Below are 20722 nucleotides of genomic sequence, written 5' to 3' on the forward strand. Positions count from 1 at the left end.
TGTTCCAATAAGACAATCACACAATTAAGGTTTGTGGGGGTGAACAAAAGTCCTTCCCTTTGATGCATCATTGGAATAATTGTTGAATTGGCATGGGAGAGATGTAAATGTCGGCTTCTTTTGGGATATGAGACATGCACCTACCTATATTCTCGTTTTAGATGTTCCGTATAATATAATTATTATGTAAGAACGTTACATAAAGAATCCATTATAATATTATATTTCACTTATTAACTAAGCATGAATACAACTTACAAACGAAAAACTAAATAAAATATTTATTAAATACTAATTGTAAGAGATTAAAATAAATAATATACGATAGAAAAAAATAATTTATATGGGTTCACGATACTAATAGATACGTACTTGCTCAAGACATAATCAAATATTGATGAAACTGATTATAACAACCTTTTTCCATCTCAAAAGACAATTTTTTGTTTGTTTAATAATAAACTCCAAATTTAAGAGTATTATCATTCATACATGTTTACAATTTCTTTTCCTCTTACGCATTAAAAGATAAGCACAAAAATAAAATCAAAATAAACAAATAGCTAGCAAAATGTTGCATGTTGATGTGGAGTGAGGAAGAAAAATAAGTATAAGTTGGATAGTCAAATGATAGTGAAATGATTAGAAGTTTAGAACAATTATTTTAAGAAAACAAGGAAAAATCTATTTGCGTCTTTCACAGGTTTTGCAGTATTGTTGAATGAGAAGTTTGAGTTTCCCGACACAGTGATAAGATTATGAAGAAAGTCCAAGAAGTGTTATTAATTATAAACAGTAGTAGCAAATAGAAGGTTGAAAAGAAGAAGAGCGTGAAACACTTGGCAAAGTCTCGGTCACGCGCCGGCTTCAATGGTCACTAGTTTTTGACTTCTTCCCTAACGCCGGCCACCACAACAACCACGAACTAATAAACAAAAATGTTATAAAATATCACACTTCGTCTAATATATTTTTACATTAATTAAAATGTATTAAACATTATAAAATAATAAATTATTTAACACGGTTAAGATCAATTTTTATAAGACCTCTTTTATACATATAAGACCTCTTTTATACTAAACATTATCTGAATATGTCCCCAATATCTTACGAATCTACTACACGTTATTTAATTAATTACTATTATAGAGTACTATGAATAAAAAATGGTATTTTTCCATTTCAGGAAAAACAAAATCATTTTTTGTTGCATAAACCAAAAATAAAAACTTACTAATTTTATAATTATATTTTTTCCGAAATTTCAAAGTTTAAACACAGAAATGTATAAGAACTAAAATTAGGAAAAAAAAATCAAATAAACTCGCTCAGTACAAAATAAAAATAAAAATCGCAGAATCAAGTCTTTGTTGGATTATTTACAGAAGTAGACGTCTTTAAGAGCTCAATTTTAACCCAGTTTTTTTTTTCTATAAAAGCATATTAAAATATTTTAATATAAATGTAAATTATTAAACTAAATTAATATGTTATTTAAAGTATTAAACTAAATTAATATATGTTATTTAAATATTTTATTGTAGTACTTAAATTTAAATTATGTTAAAAATTTAATAAATGTAAAAATATTAAATTTTAATTTAATAACTTAAATTATAAATATTAAAAATAACAGTTGTATAATGTTATGCTAGAAAGAATACATCAATAATTGAATTATTATTAATTGAAAAAAATTGTAATTGACTATGTTATTAATTAAAATTCATTGTCTTTTAATGAATTAATAACTTCATTGACAATTAAAAATACTAATAAAATATTATTAATAATAAATTACTTCTATGAATAAAATTATAAATAGATTGATAAATATAGTATTAAAATAGAATTTTTTTTTATAATTAAATTAAGTTAGCTTAAAAATATTTTAAGTACTAAAAATTGGAAATACTATTTCGTTTAGTATTTTAATTAAAGATTTTACTTTTTTAGTTCTTGTATTTTTAATTTTTAAGATTAAAGAATTGTAGTGATGATGATAATACGACAAATAGAGTTTAGTAGCCGTTTCTCACATTAATTTCGTAAAAGTGAAATTCCAGCCTTGAAAAAAACACGTGGATTTTAGTAAATATATTGACATAAATATAGAATTTGGAGATTTATTTTTCAAAATAATTTATTGGGAGTGAAAATTGGACAAATTAAATTAAACAAAAATAAAATAAATCGAGTATTGTGTAAAAATTATAAAGAAGCCCTTGGTGTTTTTGTTTTCTTCCTCTCTTCCTTCTATTTTGTCCTGCTTCCCCTTCGTCTTTCTTTTCTCAGTTTCTTCTTTTCCCTGACTCAACACTCTCTCTCTCTTCTCTAATCTTTGATCCGTTCTTGATCGAGTCGATATGAGTCAACTCGGTCTCATTTTACAAGAATCGCTCCGCACAGAGAGAGAAGCAAGAACCATCCTGGGTCTGTTAACGGACCAAATGGACGCCGCCGATGGAGCCCAACGGAGGAGACGCACGCTCAAAGAACGCCTCAGATTCTCCGGAATGGGCTGCTGCGGGGCCACCTGGGTTTTCCGACCAACCCTAAGGGACGAAGGAGGACCACCACCACCACAACCACAACTACTACAACAAACAAACCCGGGTCAAGATTCGAACCAGAACAGGCCCGAATGCGTGGGTCCAAGAGGGTCGGGTTCGGGCATGAATCTCGCGGCGGCGCTGGCGGCGGAGAGGCAGCTGCGAGAATCTGAAGAGGGAAGGATGTCGTTGATGCGGCTGTTGGAGGAAAAGGAGGGTGGTGAGGATGCGGCTGTGGATAATGATTCGGTGTGCTGCGTGTGCATGGGGAGGAAGAAAGGGGCGGCATTTATCCCGTGTGGACACACTTTCTGTAGAGTGTGTTCTAAAGAAATGTGGTTGAACAGAGGTACTTGTCCCCTTTGTAACCGTTCCGTTCTCGACATTCTCCACATCTTCTGAAACTACTCATCATCATGATCATCTTCATTTTCTTGGATTCAACGGAACATTTTAGAAAAATAAAATAAAAAATTAAGTTCATTTTTATTTTTGCATTTTGTCTTTATCTTCGCCTCCCTCATATTCCCCTGTACTTTACAACCCTTCAAAACGCTGACACAAAAAGCAATTCGAATTCGTGTATAATAATAAATATTGCAATTAATTTGGCGCTTCAAAAATCAAATTTCTAGACTAGTAGGGGGGACCATATTATTTTTTTATTTTTTATTTTGTGTTTCATTAAATATAATATATTACCGAAGTTTGCGAAGCACATGAGGTGTTTGATTATTACATTTGTGGCATGGTAGTAACATTCACATGTGCATTGCGCATTAGTATAGTGTTTTGGTTATAGTACCTCTTTTCGGACAACCACTCTACGTCATGCTAAGGACAATTATATTTTTCTGCATTTCAGCCTCGTATACGTACAATTTATTGAATTAAGTTGGGTAGATGAGGGATATAAATTCAAGTTTTAATATTTAAAATTATCCTATGAAATTATTTTATTTAAATATATTTTTCACCCTCGTAACTATTTGTATAAATTTCATATACATATTTACGTTGAAAATTGTCTAGTGTGGTCATAGGTGATAAGCCGATACGCGAGGCTGGAGAAGTGGTCCAGGTACTAACCTAGAATATCAGAGGGTATTTTTACTACCATTTACTTTTATACCTAAAAAGATGTTATCAGAAATTGATAATTACATCATTTGATTAAGAAACACAAACTTAGAACTATTTGTATCGGAAATTTAAATTTAACAACCAGTAAAAAAAATTTCAATATAAAAGTCAGTAACTGCTGTTAAAATAGATCGAGTTAAATTAAAGCACAGACTAAAAAAAATAATGATACTTAGACAACATTTTAACATCATATACGTGTTATTCTGTAATTGGTTCAAAATTACTCTACAATCAATAATAATAATTATAAACACTAACATGAACCAACTAATGATATATAAATAGTGTTAAAATGTTAAAAATTGTTGTTAAAGTATCATTATGGGACTAAAAAAAGTGGTAGGAGCATTGGATTTCTAACAAGCACAATCGTACCGCCGGATTAACGTGGCTACAGGAAGGTTGGAATATGATAGTTGGGCTCAAGAGTTGTTGTGAACAAAAAAAGGCCCAGGGACCAATTTAAGGGGGGTTTTCCCATCCTTCTCCCTGCACTTCCAAGTGTACAATCACTGAATCGCTTTTATTTCAGCGTGTCTATATTTGCTGCCTGCACCCTAACTTCAACGTCTTCCTTCTTCTCTTCTCTTGTTATTCATGGCTGTTTCATTCATTGTTCGTCTTTGTTCAGTCGCTTTCGCTTCGATGTGTTTGTGGATCCTAGGGGTGAATTTTGGTTTGTCATTTTCATCCTCCTTCGTCTTGTTTATTTTATCTCAAGTTTTTTGTTTGAAATTTTTGTTTCGTTTCATATAATTTTATTTGTTGCACTGGATTTCGAATGTTTTAGGAAACAAACTGGATTTGAAAACTGGTTTAGAAAAATGTTGGGTTTTAATATTTGATTTAGAAATCATTAAATTTTGAAATCTTGATAAAAAAATTCTTTCGAATTTCAACACTAACTAAATTTTGAAATCTAATTTAAAATATCATTGATTTTGAAATCTAATTTAAAATGTCATTGAATTTCGAAATTAGGTTTAGAAAGTCACTTTGCTACTCATAGAATTTATCGTAAACATTTCTTAACTATTTAAGCGTAATTTGAGGACTACGTATTTGCTTTAGGTCTTGTTAATTCACACCCAAGAGGTTGATGATAAGAGACCAGGTTTCTTTAAAGTCCAAAACTTTATTAAGACATAGTTCCACTCTAACTAAGTGTAGTACTACTAATGTTAATATCAAACATTTGTTAGTATAATCATAAAAGAAATATCAAAGACATCAAACCATAATTCAACATAAAATGTTCAATAATCACATATCCCAAATTTGTTTAATGTTTTTTTATTGGAGATCAACTACAATTATCACCCATCAAAATTCAAGTATTGTACTAATGTGATTCTCTCACAATCCATATACAACATGATCCACACAATTAGTCAAGAGTAATGTATTATATAGACCTTCTAAAAATTCATCTACTTCATTTTATTTTTAAAAAAGATCCTCGAGTCGTCTCCTCAATAACATTTTCCAAATTTATTTAATTGAATTTCGAAATTCAATTAAAAACTTAACAAATTTTAAAAATTCGATTAAGCTTTTGTGGGATTTGAATTTGAATGTAAATCTAATAAACCCTTAAATGATTTTTGAAATTTGGTGAAAATAATAATCTGATTTTGACAAAAACTACACAGATCCATCCATATGCACTGTCAAATTTAAATGAAAATCAACATATCTCAACGACAAGAAAAACAAATGTGTACCTATCTTGTCTCGCTGTGTAGCAGCTACAGTACTATGCAAGGTTGTTGGGCAAAGGTAAAGAGGAAAGGGTGCAGGGTGCGCGTGCAGCGCTAGGTTAAATTTTGAAATATGAGTAAATGAGTGTGGTGTGCCCTTTATAGAAGAAAGAGTGAATTTTTTTTTACCCTTTGTCAAGAATCAAAATTTCGAAATGCAGGAAGAAAGGCTTCGAGTTGCATGGAAAAGCCCCCAATTCAAACATATAAACATTATTTCAACCGTTCACTTATAGCTCGAAATTAAAATGTGTTTTAGTTTTATTTTTTTCAAAGAAAAAAAGTGCTTTCCTGTTTAGTAGAAGGAATAAGGCATATATGATTTTGATTAATATTTAGAGTTAGTGGGTGGAGGTCAATAATCATGATGCAATTTCAGGTTGAGAAAGATTGAAAAGCCTTTTAGCAGTCTGATTCAATTTTCTGAGAGCAAATGTGGAAACCACGTATTTGGTGGAAATGTGCAACTTTAATCTTTTCCATTTCATATGTTGTGACGTTGATGTTACTCATGTGGTTATTCCCCCCTCACCCAAATTAAGGTACTGTGTCGAGTATTCATCAATGGTTCTGTGAATTAGTATATAGAGAGCAATATCCTTTTAATCTTTATCAGTGTGTGACACTCGGAGATATTCCTGTTTTAACATATGCTTCCTGCTCAAACTTTTTTTAATAAAAAGCTATGTTATGAGTAATTAAAAGCTAGGTAAATAAACTTTTTATACTATCATCAAATAAGACATATATGCTGAATATTTCTGACTTAAATCTCATTTCAGATTTATCAAATTTGATTGTTAAATATATTGATTAAAACAAATAAATGTGTACTACATAGTGTGCCGATCAGTAATGTGTTCGAACAGGTCTCAATCGATAGATCGAAACCGATTGGTGTAGACAACCGTTGAAAATAATTAAAAGTTAATTAATGGAATAACAATTATTGATAGACGGTTAACAGGTACATTAACGGCTATTAATGATCAATTAATAAGTTTGATTGTAATAAGTTCTATAAATACATATTTGATGTCGAGGTGAAAACATTTTTTTTCATGATTTTTTTCTTCTAAACTTTCTTTAGAAACATATGATTTTTTTCTTCTAAACTTTCTTTAGAAACATATTTGATTTGAGCGTGAGAGTGTTTCTTCATCTCAACCACCAACATATCAATCGGTTCGGAAGAGATTTTTGAAGAAGAGTAGACGATGGATCTTCGACCTTGAACAACATAAACAAAATGCTTAAAAAATATTTATTTCTATTATTATTATTATTTCTTACTAATTTAAGAGGATATTTTATAAAAAATTAATTTTAAAATATATTTGAAATGAAGTTTTAATTTAGGTTTTTATGATGCTAAACTTTAACAATTATTCGAAAAAAAAAGTAAGAATTTACTGACAGATACTTAGATTATAAGAACCAGTTTAAAGATCAATTAAGACGTCGATTTATACCGAAAGGCATTATATTCTTTGTACTTATTCAGAGTCCTAATCATAATTATTGATTACAAGGCACAAACATGTTACTTCCACTTTCGGTTTTAATCCAAAGAAAAAATCTTTACCTTTTTGGTTAGTGATTTGCGATTATATTCCCATGAAATTGAAGCTAACACACAGAACGTTCACTCGGAAAATTGATAAACCCCGTCGATATGACAGCAACTGCGATTATTCATCACAAAATGATAAGAGTATAAGTTTGAATACATATATAAATGAATAAAAAAAGTGACGCAGAATGCGAAATCTTCACAAGTTACAATATGGACAAGTTGAAAGGGAATTTCAGAACTCAAGATCTGCAATAACTGAAAATTCCTTTTGAACATCATAAGATATTTGTCGTTCCTAATTATTCGCTTTGACGACTACAGCTATTATAAGTCATTGGAGTCACAAATTGGTATGCACTCAGATACCAAAAGCAAGAACAAATTCATGGAATTTAGAACATGAGACAGTACCATAGATCCTGCTTGCACGTGTGCTGTATGTTCCCTTTTCTTTCCATCAATTTAAATACATAAAACATACTTATGGGCATTACAGCCATCCACAAACACACTCAATTATTCTCATTCATGCAACTTTTAACTTATCTAATCTCATTGGCATCTGTGCAATGAATTATCATTGCAACTTCACCTCAGATATATATGATGATTTCCTGATGAAATCACTGTTTACTAACTATACACCATACCAACTTCTTATATTGCGTATACGAATAATCATTTTTAAAGTTATCTCTGGATTCACCAGCTGTTCCTGCTTGAAAACACGATCAACTGTTTGTTTTTTTCAACTATTTGACTGAACAACAGAATAAAATCCTCTTGATAATGTTATCCCAATAGTCCGATAAATCTAAAGCTTCAACCTTTTACTCTGAGTTTCGTGTCGACCCACATACACACACATATGTAAATCATTAATGAAGTTTTTTAATGATTGTAGGTTAAAGAAATCACCTTGTGAGGCACTAATGAGATGTTGGATTTGTTGAAGTGACATCAGATAAAGGAAAAAAGACAAGGGAAGTGAGTGGTATGCAGGTTCGTCTTCCTTTCCTGCATAACTGTTTAATAAGTTAATTTTAATTAACAGCCATGGAGCCAATGGCGTGCTCGTGATTATGAAAGCTAATTAATAAGTAATTAGCCAGAAGATGAGGCAGAACCTGCCACTGCCACTACAGAAAGTAACATTGCATGTGAGTGAAGACCGAAAGTTGATGAGTCAAATTCCCGTCAACCCTGCAGCCCATGGTTTGTACTAATTAAGTAGGATTAACAACAACCTTTCTTTATAATACATTTCTGTTTGTTTCTGTTAGTAGAAAGATAGATCCCACTTTTCAAACCAACGACAAACACTTCAAAAATTTAAATCCAATTTAATTTTCCAAAAATAAGATGTGTATTTATTTCTATTACATCGATTTTTTATAAATCAAGATAAAGTACAGTTTTTTTTTTCACTTTTAATGTTTTTTAAAAATAAATTCGTGATGAACAATAAACAATAACAGAATCTAACAATATTACTCAACATATATTAAATCAAAACTTTATCTTTAATTAATGTAAAATTGGAGAAAACTTTCACTAAAGATTTGTCAGTGGGAGTGGTTTATTGAAATAATATAGATTTAGCTTCAAAAAGTTCTAAATTACTTAAATTACTTACATATAACATGTAATCCATACACAATGCTTCTTCTTTTTTAGGGTTTTGCAACTTTTAATTATGAAGTGTGATTTGATAAGGGAATCAATTAACGTGGCTTCGCAAAGTACTACAATAGAAGACCAGACATGCTCTGAGAGATTTCGGAAAATGTTTGCCGCATAATTCCATTTTTAACGAAAATTTCCTCGCCAGAAATTGCTAAATCATTCATTTCAATTTAATTTAATTTTTTATAATAACCTTTTTATGCGTATCTGTATGATTTTCAATTTAAAAAATCAGTACTACAATTATATCATTAAATGAATAATAGTATTTTCTGAATAATATCATTAAACAAAAAATCATATAAATTAGATATCTCAAACCCATATCCACCCGGTATTCGTATAGATGAACTATCCAATTCGGTGGAAGGTGTTATGTTAGATCCAATGGCAGGTGTAATTTATCCTCTTTAATGATGTTGTGGGGGCCAATTTCAATAAAACTTAGTCAAACTTAGTTAGGAAAGAAATACCGATAAAGTTTGAAAACTAGGTAGACAAAAAGAAATCCATAAAATTGGATCCAATCGTTAATCTAATCTATAATAAATCATAATGATTTTAATTAAAACTAAAGTTTAGTTCTAATTTTTTTATAAAAAAAATAGTTTAAACTTTTATAGTTTCAAATTCAAATAATTAGACTACAGTCTAAATCTATTATTTTTAGATATTCATGATGGATTTTGAGGTCGTTTTGAAAATCGTGTCATTTTTCAAAATTCATTGTGATTCTAAAATAATTTAAAATCAAGGATACAAAAAATGTTTGGTAGATATTAAATTTTATTCAACCTAATAACAACTTATTTATAAGATAATTTGTAATCTGTGAAAACTTTTTCATATACTTTTCTTTTTAGTTTTAGGTTTAACTCATACATAACTAATTTTAATTCATGGAGAAATCAAATTTTTTTCTCCTATAAAACCTCAATGAGAAATTGATCTAAGTAATCCTTAAGAATATTTATCAAGATCTACCTTGTATATTTCAACTTTGAGTTCATACACTAAATCTTAAGTAAATAAGCATGGTCAGAGAAATCTAATTATATTTGAGAGATAATGTTAATTTGAAAGCTATTCATTTTGCTGATTATATTAGTTGTGGATTGATATATTCTAATAACTTGATAAACATAAATTCTTGATAAAACATCTTATTGCTATTACTATGCAATATATTTTCAAAATAGATATCTAATATAATGTTGACTTACATGATATATAACTTTTTATATCAAAAAATCTCTATTCGGATAAATTTTAAATAACTTTTAATATCAAACTTTCATACAATATTAAGAAAGTTTTAATTATAATCAATTCTAGAAAATTAACTTAATAAAATAAACTCAATAAAATTAAGTTTGTCCATACTATAATTTAGTCATATATAAAATCGATATAAAATCTTCATTATACTTCTTATTTCGAACATCAAATATAAAATAAAAAAATTTAAATATTGAGTGACACGTTATTAAAAAAATAATAAATATTTAAATCAAATTCAATCTTGTGGGATAAAATTATATATATATATATATATATATATATATATATATATATATATATATATATATATATTTTTAATTTTTTTTAATTTTATATATGCTATAATTTAACTGTTAATACAATATTTCATGTATATTAACTAATATATCTTTTGAAACTTTGACTTTTAACTTTCAAAAATAGTTGAGATAAGACTTTGATGTATCATGTCTGGCATTGACCATGTACTAAAATTAAAATTTATTTATATACTATAAAGTAACAGTTACAAATTTAAAATTGTATAGTTAGTTTATCATAGTTTGATTAGAAAATGAAGTTTCAATTGTTTGGATAAAGTTATAAATGAAATAGATAAAGAGAGAAAGTGATTTGTTTCCTATACCATCATGTTTTGCACTGAAGAAAGATAAGACATTATATTTCTCTAAATTGAATGATTATCTAGCCACTACTTCCGCATTCTTCGATTCAGAGATTATGGGACGCTACAAAATCATAAATTATTGTTGAATAGAAGTATAACTAAATTAAAATGTAAATATAATTTTAATTTTTGCACAAGTTGATTTTATAAAGTTGTTAAATTAAAAAAAAATAAGAATTACATAATATCTATTTTTATATAAAAATAAAATTTTCTTTTTTGGTATTTACATTTATTTTTTAATTTTATTATTACAATAAAAAAAAATTAAATTCAATTACTTTTTCGATTTGATCGTATTTTTAAATCCAATCGCTCTTTTACATACACATAATATTCTCTATATATAAAACTTTGAAATTGGAATAACTAAAAATCATTAAAATAGTTAAATCTAAGCATAATTTAATGCATGCGTTGCACTGTCTGAATTTAACACTTATGGAAACTTTATTGAGAAATTATATTTTATGTTCTTCACTCAATTCATGATTTTGAGAACTAATCATCACAACTTTCTATCCTAACTTCAAATCATTAAAGAACCTTTCAATCCACTTTATACACCATTTGAATCTTGGTGTATAACACAAAAAGTACGTATAAAATTAAACATAAAAAAATATTCCTCAGTTATAGATTTTCAAATTTATGAATATAATTTATTTAAAAGACTGTATTTAAATTTCAGCGTATTTCAAATATTTATCTTGCTTTAAAAATAATCTAGGAATACTTTTTATTGGAAGAAGTTAATTTTATTCACAATATATGTTCTATCCACTTTATTCACAAGATATAACATACTCACCAACATACATAAAGTTTTAACTTGGAAAACGAAATAACAAAAAATCATCAAAACAATTAAGTCCAAATATCATTCAATAAATTCATTAGACAATTTTTCTAAACCTTTTAATATTAGACACTTTCTTAATACACAATCTTTGTGCTTTTCACTATACATATGATTTAAGAGACAATCACTTTTCTTTTGATAAAAAGTTTTTATATAAAATAAGTATGCATGAAATTAAAAAATAAAATCCCAAGTTACAAATTTTAAAATTTATAATTTATTTTCAAAAACTATATTTAAATTTTAGGTTATATTTCCAATTATCTATTATATTTTAGACTCAACTAATTTTTCTCTCAACCAAATGAAATAGAGGGAAATTCTTTTCCAAAAAATTTTAAAGTGAGAGAATGTTATCAATTTACATGTTTTTTTTATAGAGCTAAATTATATATATATATATATATATATATATATATATATATATATATATATATTGGGTTTATGATTTTTTTTTCTTTTATATGACATTTAATTTTTTTATTTTTATTTAATATAAGACTTTGATTCATTTCACTTTTTAACATTTTTTTAATGTACGTTGTTGTTAATATATGAAGCTTAATTATAATATTATTTTATTTTCTAGAATGAAATAAAAAGAAAAGTTTTAGGAATAATGATTATTCGTAGAACTTAGTCATAAATTTGTTGATAAAGGGTAATTTATAGAATACATATCTGTTTTTGTATACTTTCTCTGGGAAATTAATTAATAAAAGAATGTGTAGAAGTGGGGTTGCGAAGAAGCAGAAGTAGTGCTCCATCAACACATTATATTTTCTCTCATCCATTCAAAATATTTAAATATTAAATTTGAATTTTAACTTTAATTTAATATAATAAACTAATTTAAAAATAATATCTACATTTTTCTTCTTTTATATTATAAAATATTAATGGCAGCTCTCTCCCAAGGACGTCTTGGGAATAACCAATTTTCAACTTAAATATTATTACAAACATTCATTCCTTGCACACTTGGTTAAAGAAAGGAAAATGTTACTGTTCAATCGTACGTACATTACATTACTATCACGCAATTGAAAATATTTCATTCTCACAATAATTATTTCGAGAATAAAAAACACGTAACAGTGCGTAATTAAAAACTGTCTGCGGGAGTACATCTATGTCTTACTTTATCTTTAAGAAATAATTCAAGAAATAAAATCAATATTTCATTAAAGTATGAACATAAAAAAAAAAATTGTACTTGTTTAATATATTAAATATTTGATACAAATTTATAAATTTTAATGGGAAGGTAGCCATGAAGAGCACTAGACAAAGCATAACTTTATCTGTTATATATATTGAAATTAAATAATTTGTTGATGAGGCACTGTGATTTCTATAAATTGCAGGCTGGACAAAGGCTCTTCTCACAGCATAAAGTTGCAGAGGGTGGTAAAGTGAGAGAGAAAAGAAAAGAAAAAAAAAAAGAGAAATGGAGAATTTTCCCGTTGTTGACATGAAGAACCTTAACACTGAAGAGAGAGGAGCAACCATGGAGAAAATAAAAGATGCGTGCGAGAACTGGGGTTTCTTCGAGGTACGTAATTTCAAACTCTATATTTTTGTTTAAAGAAGGAAACTTTTAGAAGGGTTTTTTGTGTGATTTTGTTTTGTTGTGTGAAGGTGGTGAATCATGGAATATCGATAGAGTTGATGGACAGAGTGGAGAGGCTGACGAAAGAGCACTACAAAAGGTGTATGGAGGAAAGGTTCAAGGAAATGGTGGCAAGCAAAGGATTGGAGTGTGCTGAGTCTGAAATCAATGACTTGGACTGGGAAAGCACCTTCTTTTTGCGCCATCTTCCTGTCTCTAACATTTCAGACATTCCTGATCTCGCCCAAGATCACAGGAAGGTCATGAAGGATTTTGCTGTGGAACTGGAGAAACTGGCCGAGCTAGTTCTGGAGTTGGTGTGTGAGAATCTTGGGCTGGAGAAAGGGTATCTGAAGAAGGTGTTTTATGGGTCAAAGGGTCCTAACTTTGGCACCAAAGTCAGCAACTACCCTCCTTGTCCGAAGCCAGAGCTGATAAAGGGTCTGAGAGCTCACACAGATGCTGGTGGCATCATTCTACTGTTCCAAGATCACAAGGTCAGTGGATTGCAGCTCTTGAAAGATGGCCACTGGATTGATGTTCCCCCAATGCGCCACTCCATTGTCATCAACCTTGGCGACCAACTTGAGGTATATATGTTTTTCTTAAATCACATACACCGACAACGTTTTTTGTAAAAAACTAGGCTCCATGTTTTTTTGTGGTAAAAACAGGTTATTACGAATGGAAAATACAAGAGTGTGATGCACCGTGTGATTACACAAACTGATGGGAACAGAATGTCCATAGCGTCGTTTTACAATCCAGGGAATGATGCAGTGATAGCTCCGGCGGAAGCGTTGGTGAAGGAAGACGAGAGTAGCAAAGTTTATCCTAAGTTTGTTTTTGATGATTACATGAAGCTCTACGCTGGCCTTAAATTCCAGGCCAAAGAGCCCAGATTTGAAGCTATGAAGGCCGTCGACTCATCCAACGTTAATTTTGGCCCAATAGCAACTGTCTAAGCCCAAATTCTTCTTCAGCCATTATATTATATTATATTAGAAAATAACAATAATAATTATAATAATAATATATGACTACTGGTATGTTTCTTTGCTATAGGTGCCTCGTTATGCATGTGTAGCATAAACCAAATTTATGGTTTAAAAATAAAATATTTATTTATGTAATGTGAGTGATGGTTAAGTTGGTTTCGTGTATTGATTCACTTATTTTATTAGAAAGTAAACCCTTCTTTCTTTGTCTTGTTATTATGCTTTCTAATAATGTTGTCATGCAACAGAAAAAGGAATAAAAAGTTAAATTACCTACCTTAATTTTATCGAGTGCCTATAACTGCCACCTTTTTTTGCACTGTATTGTTTTTTGGTTTGTTAAATTAAATTAATAGTAGAATCTTGTATTTTGCCCTTTCTTCAATAACTTAGTTTGATAATTTCTAAATTGGATTTATTTTAAACTTCAGTATCCATTAATTAGAAAATTTCAAAAAGTAAAAATTAGACAAACACATAAATTAGAAATAGGTGTTCGTATTGTCATACGATCAAAATATAAGAAAGAGTTTTATTTACAAAAATAATTAAAAAAAAACAATACATAAAGAAAATATTTCAACTCGGATAATTGAACATTAAGTCAGAATGTTATTAGTCTTTCTATATATAGTCACTCACTTTTCCAATCTTAAGATACGTCCTAATTATTTATAAAAAAATAATAATCACAATAATTTAAGTAAAAACCGAGTTTAAAATTATCATGTATAGTAACATGGACTTTATCCTATATATATGAATTTAAACTAATTTAAATTAAATTACTAGATTCAAAATCAGTTTGATCTAATTAAATAGATTTAGATATCGTATCTAACATATTTTATGGATCAATTACCATATATTTAAGAAATGATCTGTTTTAGAGCTTATTTATCATAGGTCTCGACTTCTAAATATTATAAAACTATTAAATATTATGATAGGAACAATAAAATTTAAATTAAATTTAATTTATATCGCACTTAATTGTAAAGTTGTATTGCATAGGCAATTAGGTACAGCAGTTATTCTACTAAAAAAAAGGAAAATTGTGTGTTTGTGATTGTTTCTAGGATTCTAAGTTTCCTCCTGAGGAAGCAGATAAAATAATGCCATAAATAATGAGCATTCCCTCTAAATAGGAATGCAACCAAACCAGAAAATGTTGATAATATTAAGAATGAAAGGTAGGTAGAAAAGCATCATCTTTGAATTTGCAAACCGACCCTGAATCACTTCCAACAGTGTCGCGATAAGAGTTGTAAAAAATTAGGTAATTTTGGCTGATTGGAGAACTGACAATGGACCATGGTTTCAATCTTCACTCTCATTTTATAAATATTGCAGATGCAATTTCATGTAATCATAAAATCGTGAATTGGGAATACCAAGGATAAAGTTGAGTAATATATAATAAAAAAAGTTTACAAACTTATTATGTTAATATGAAATATGTAAAATTTTGGGAATGTGTGGTGAAAGTATGATGCTTTCTAAATTCTAAAAATCCAATAGTTTTATGAAAATCTTTTTTTTTGGAAGAAAATATGAATAAATAAAATATGTTTAAAAGTTTATATTAACTAGAGATTTATTATTTGTTCAATATCTCATTTATGATTAGAATATATTAATGTCTAATTACGCGTTTGATATGTATATATTTATCCATAAAGAGATGACATATTAATTAAAAATAAAAAAAATTATAATATATAAATGAAGAACATCATTTTAATAAAAACTGTTAGATGATTTTTTTTGAAGATTCAATGGTACTATTAGAGACTAATAAATACACCTAAGTTAGAAATAAAACAAGAGAATTAATAGTTGGCAAAGTCTTTTTAGTGAAAGCGATTAAAGTAGTCAAAGCCTTAGACTTACTTTGAATTGTAGTTATAATTTCTTGCAGACCTATTGTCATGCCCTGCAAACTTAATTTTTGCATTTGGGAAAGATTGATTTCTTGCAGACCTATCATTTATTAAATTCTCTAGAAAACGTGATTACTTCTGTGAAGCAATGAACTCAAAGCACAGGATGCAAATATCTAACATATTAAACATTCAGAGTGAATTCAAAAGGAAATCTAAGACAAGCAACAACATAACAAAATAACAAAATCGTCCCATCAAGGAAGTTGATTATACAATTTAATTTCCTATTTCAATATATTTGAAATGATTAAAATAAAATTGGGAAATACCAAGATGGGACGTAATGAAAGGGCTATAAGCTGAAACGTGGAAGATATTCTTGCTTGCCAATCACACTCATCAATTACACAACATAACCAAGAAATTTGACCAATGCATATTGTGACAACCAATGTTTGTCAATGCAACGATTCTTCACTCAAGCTCATGCTTGGATTTGCACACATGATAAGGGATCGAGTTTGAAATGCTTGTAAAACCTTTTTCAACATTATTCACCAAATTAGTATATAATGTTTGATATAATCTTACCACTTCCATATTTGAAGACATTTATCACAGTAGCCAATTTCAATGAAACAACTGAGTACAGACACTCAAACTCATGGTAATTCATCTCTTTTGTGTCCTTCGCTATATTTGCTTTTCACTTCTGTTGTTTTATTCATTCACTGTAGCTGAAAACTAAAGGTGTATTTTTAGCAAACTGGGAACAATGACTTAAGGACCTCCGATAAAGTTCACATTACCACTCCCAATTGCAAAATTTCCACTCACTCTCCAAAGCTTAGGACATAATGTTATAAACTCAGCAACACATTCAGCACATTGATAAGGGCAACCAATACAAATGTCAGAAACTTGAGTGAGTAAGCAATACTCAACTAAGTTGCATCCGCATTACTAACACAGCAGGGGACAAAAATGATTGGCCCTTCGCAAGTGAGATTGATTAATGATTGCGTAACTAATGTTAAAAAATAATCTCCCTTCATTAGATCGCTGAGAACTTCAGAGAAAGGAAAAAGAAAAAGGGCAGAACTAACTAGTTAAGACAACCTAAATTTTCAATTTCTATTTAAAAAAAAATAAGATATCGCTTCTAAACTCCAAGCAACAAGGATATTCTTTGTCCAGGGTCTTCCTTTAACGCTCAACTGAATAAAGTCGCAGAAGAGATTTCGAATCCAAACCATCTCATACTTGATTAGCTTTATTGATCTCTGGTTTAATGGTCTTGTTCTGCCGTGTGTTCTCAACCTTTTTATCATCTCCATCTTTAGCATCTCCATTTGAGGAATGATTCTTTAGAACCATTGAAATATCTGCCTCAGAAGCTCCTGCTAGCTTAAAGCGTTCGGTTGCAGCATCCAGGTTTTCCTTCCAACCACTCATTCCTAATTTGCATTCAACTTGGGATCTTTCAAAAAGCATATTACCCCAGAAGAGGTGAATTTGAGATCTCATGACAGCTGCTTGCTCAGCAGCTTCTTCTGCAGATATATCACCCTGACCTCCAACAGTAGAGGACTCACCTTCAGTGGTACCTCCTTGTTTCTTTCTTCTTCTCAATAATTCATCTTTCTTGGTTGCATTTGGGTCCTTTAGCTCTTTTGCTCTTTGCTCCTCCAGTTTCTCCCACATATCTGTTGCAGCTTTCATCTTCTCCTCTGCGCTGTCAAAAAGTTGAAGTGTCTCTTTAGAATCCCAGCCAGATAGATCTATCTTCTTAGCAAGTGCAAAAGACCAATGAAGTTTAGCCATTTCAAATTGCTGCTGCCCCAGAGCCAACAGTCCCTCATAAAAGTCTGATTTGATCGAGAGTGCTTCCTCGTACTTCTCTCTCGCCAACGAATACTTTTCCTTGACCCATTCATAAGCCACTTGAAGCTGCTCAGCCACTACCTCTTTCCCTGCAGACTCATCCAGAGGGATCCGCTTCCTAGCTGCACACATGTGAACATTACCCCAGTTGAAGTAAGCTAAAGCAGCAACCTCCTGAAACTTTGAAGCAGCCTTGTCAAACAGATCCTGAGCCTCCTCACTAGTTACTGTTTCCTCGAGTGCCTCAGAACAAAGCTCCATGCCAAGCTCATGCAAGTCAATATGAGCGTCTGGATCAATACCAACATGTGAGCGGAAAAGCTGAGCAAACTCAAACAACCAATCATCCATCTCCACCTCTTTGCTTTCAGTATCTCCAGTGGCTCCTGGCTTTTCCTTTGGAGCCTCCTTCCCTATCTTATCAACCTCACTGTCAGGAACTTCAGAGGCAGATTCAGCAAGGGAAGAATGAGATCCGCTCTCATCTCCCTTGACCCCTTCATTCTCAACTGGTTTTTCTTCCTCTTCTTCCAATAAAGGTGGCTCCTGCTCCGGACTAACTTCAACAATATGCAGTCTCAGCATTGAAACAGAATCACTTTTAACTTCCCCAAGTTCTTTGAGGAGATGGTTATCAACACTAGACTCTGCCAGTCTGAGTTCATCAGTAGAGGTTATAGTAACCAGATCACCATCGCAATCCTTATATTTGATCAGAACAGAACTTGACGAAGGAAATCTTTTGCTCACTACATCCCTCAGCACTCTAAAGTTGCAATTGACTGGCATCTGTGCGAGCCTAATGTCATGATCATAAACAAGCTTCAACGGTCTCCACAAAATTGCAGCCTGAGAATGCTGCCCATGAATGCCCGATGACTGTTCCTTGTGGTCATCCTTTCCAGGGTTAGATGGCTTTGGAGAACCACTTGAAGGCTTCAACATCAGTTTTGGCAAGTGGGACTTGCTATCAGAACCATTTTCAGTCGGCAAAACCGGTTGTGCCTTGCCGTCTAGCTTGTTATTATTAGGCAAAACAACAGATCCAACTGCTGAATTGGATCCCTTTTTGGCCACGGGACGAGCTGGCAAACATGGCCCCAATCCAGCAATAGGGGCGCCACGAACGGCGGAAGCGCCAAGGGCAGCTGGAGAGGGTCGACTTTGGAGGTCCTGCTGGGCTTCCTGGCGCGGCCCCAACGCAGTCCTCAATCTCTGGGCGATCTCCAAAGCATCACGGTTACCAGGATCAGCACCCAACAAGAACTGCACATCCTGCACAGCCATTTCATACTTCCCAACAGCCTCGAAGGAACGGGCCCGACGAAGAAGGGCCCGAACAAAGCGGGGCTGGACCTGAAGCGCCATGGTGCACTCAGAAATCACAGCTTCATAATCTATGGGCTTCATCTGCATCAAACACGCCGCCCTGTTGCTGTGGAAAACGGCTCTGTCAGGGTGCGTTTTGGGGGTTAAACGAAGAGCACTCTCGTACTGTTCAAGAGCACCCGCATAGTCCTTATTCTGGAACCTCCTATTCCCTTCCTCTTTCATCTCATTCGCCTTCTTCAAAAATATCGACGAATCCAACAACTCCGACCCACCATTAGCCGTTGGGACACCGACACCCGAACCCGAATTATCAACCACACCCTGGTTTGGGTTCGAACCACCCTTCTTTCTCCTACCCCCTGATTTCCCCATGTTATTGTCCTTCCTACGCGTCATTATTCACTCAAATTCAAATCAACACAGACTAGAATAATCGTTGCCATGAATCTAAAGGCCAAATTAACAGAGAGACAGGAGAGATTGAAAAAAAAAAAACAGTTCACACTTACCAGTGAGAAGCCGCACGAAACGAAAACTGGACCAAAAATTGGATAAACTGTGTCAGTAGAAGACTCTAGAAGAAGAAGAAAAAGAAGATAGCTTGTGACATTGAATAAAAAAGGGAGGTGTGGAAGCTTAGTTTTGTTAGTTTAATGGTATTTGTTGGGTTTTGAGAACTCGGCGTGCGTCTGAAACCCTAGATAGTTTAGTTCCTTATCACAAGGAGATTCATTGTTTCTTCCTTATTCTCAACCCTATGATGTGATGAATCTGTTGTTGACTTCGTAGGGTTTAGAGGTATTTTCGTAAATAAAATAAGGAGGAGGGGTAATTTTGTCCAGTTGTTATGACAGGTTAGGGTTTGTACCGAATTGACCACTCTATAAATTGCGCCTAAGATCATCGCTTTGTTTCAATGTGCATGATACATTTTCGACGGCGGAGAAGGACAACCGGGTTAGATTAAGATTGCCATAGTTGTTTGTATCGTCATGATAAATGATAAGTGTTTCGATTTCAATGGTTTTTGTTTTTAATTTCCTGGAAAAGAAAGTCCTCAGTGGGTTTCTATGAGAATGAAGAGACTGTTGAAAGTGTCTCTGCCATTATTTGAACATTGAGGTATAAAAAATAGGCGAGTCATCGTTTCGGTCGCCCTTTTTATGGTTGGCGAATCGATTGTTCCTCGTCTACATTATTTTTCTCTTGTTTTTAGTTTTTCACTTCGTTTTTCTTTGCCCTATTTATTGTTTTTGCAATTTTGGTGAATGCTATGATTCAGAAAGGAGTCCTTGTTCGATCAAATTAAGAAAAACAGAGGACGTGTGCGATTTGACTGTGATAACGCATTTGGCCAAAAATAATTTAATTGGTTAGTTATTTACATAAATCACTGTATTTCAATCACTTTTGCTCTGTTTCTTCGTATGTTCTTAAGAATTTATGGGTCTATCTTTTATTCTCTTAGTATTCTCTT

General features: G+C 31.3%; 3 protein-coding genes and 1 non-coding gene across 4 annotated transcripts; 3 read left to right on the forward strand and 1 right to left on the reverse strand.

Moving 5' to 3' along the window:
• The first annotated feature begins 2203 nt into the window (after window positions 1-2203).
• LOC108340304 (uncharacterized) lies at window positions 2204-3209 on the forward strand. The gene has a single exon (XM_017577590.2). The coding sequence runs from the start codon at window positions 2370-2372 to the stop codon at window positions 2955-2957; it is 588 nt and encodes a 195-aa protein (XP_017433079.1). The 5' UTR covers window positions 2204-2369; the 3' UTR covers window positions 2958-3209.
• A 9698-nt stretch (window positions 3210-12907) lies between these two features.
• Window positions 12908-14349, forward strand: LOC108342451 (1-aminocyclopropane-1-carboxylate oxidase). Its single transcript, XM_017580236.2, has 3 exons — window positions 12908-13088; window positions 13175-13735; window positions 13820-14349. Exons 1-3 carry the CDS (start codon window positions 12984-12986, stop codon window positions 14108-14110), a joined length of 957 nt encoding a protein of 318 aa, XP_017435725.1. The 5' UTR covers window positions 12908-12983; the 3' UTR covers window positions 14111-14349.
• A 2500-nt stretch (window positions 14350-16849) lies between these two features.
• On the reverse strand, window positions 16850-20677 carry LOC108342436 (protein CLMP1). The gene is made up of 2 exons (XM_017580224.2): window positions 19755-20677; window positions 16850-19630 (listed from the first exon to the last, which is right to left on the reverse strand). The coding sequence occupies exon 2, from the start codon at window positions 19615-19617 to the stop codon at window positions 17287-17289; it is 2331 nt and encodes a 776-aa protein (XP_017435713.1). The 5' UTR covers window positions 19618-19630; window positions 19755-20677; the 3' UTR covers window positions 16850-17286.
• LOC128195094 (small nucleolar RNA snoR111) lies at window positions 20316-20441 on the forward strand. The gene has a single exon (XR_008246667.1). It is a non-coding gene; the product is annotated as a small nucleolar RNA snoR111 (small nucleolar RNA).
• Window positions 20678-20722: the final 45 nt, after the last annotated feature.

This window comes from Vigna angularis, chromosome 1 (genome assembly GCF_016808095.1).
Source record: "Vigna angularis cultivar LongXiaoDou No.4 chromosome 1, ASM1680809v1, whole genome shotgun sequence".
In the NCBI taxonomy this organism is placed as follows: Eukaryota; Viridiplantae; Streptophyta; class Magnoliopsida; order Fabales; family Fabaceae; genus Vigna; species Vigna angularis.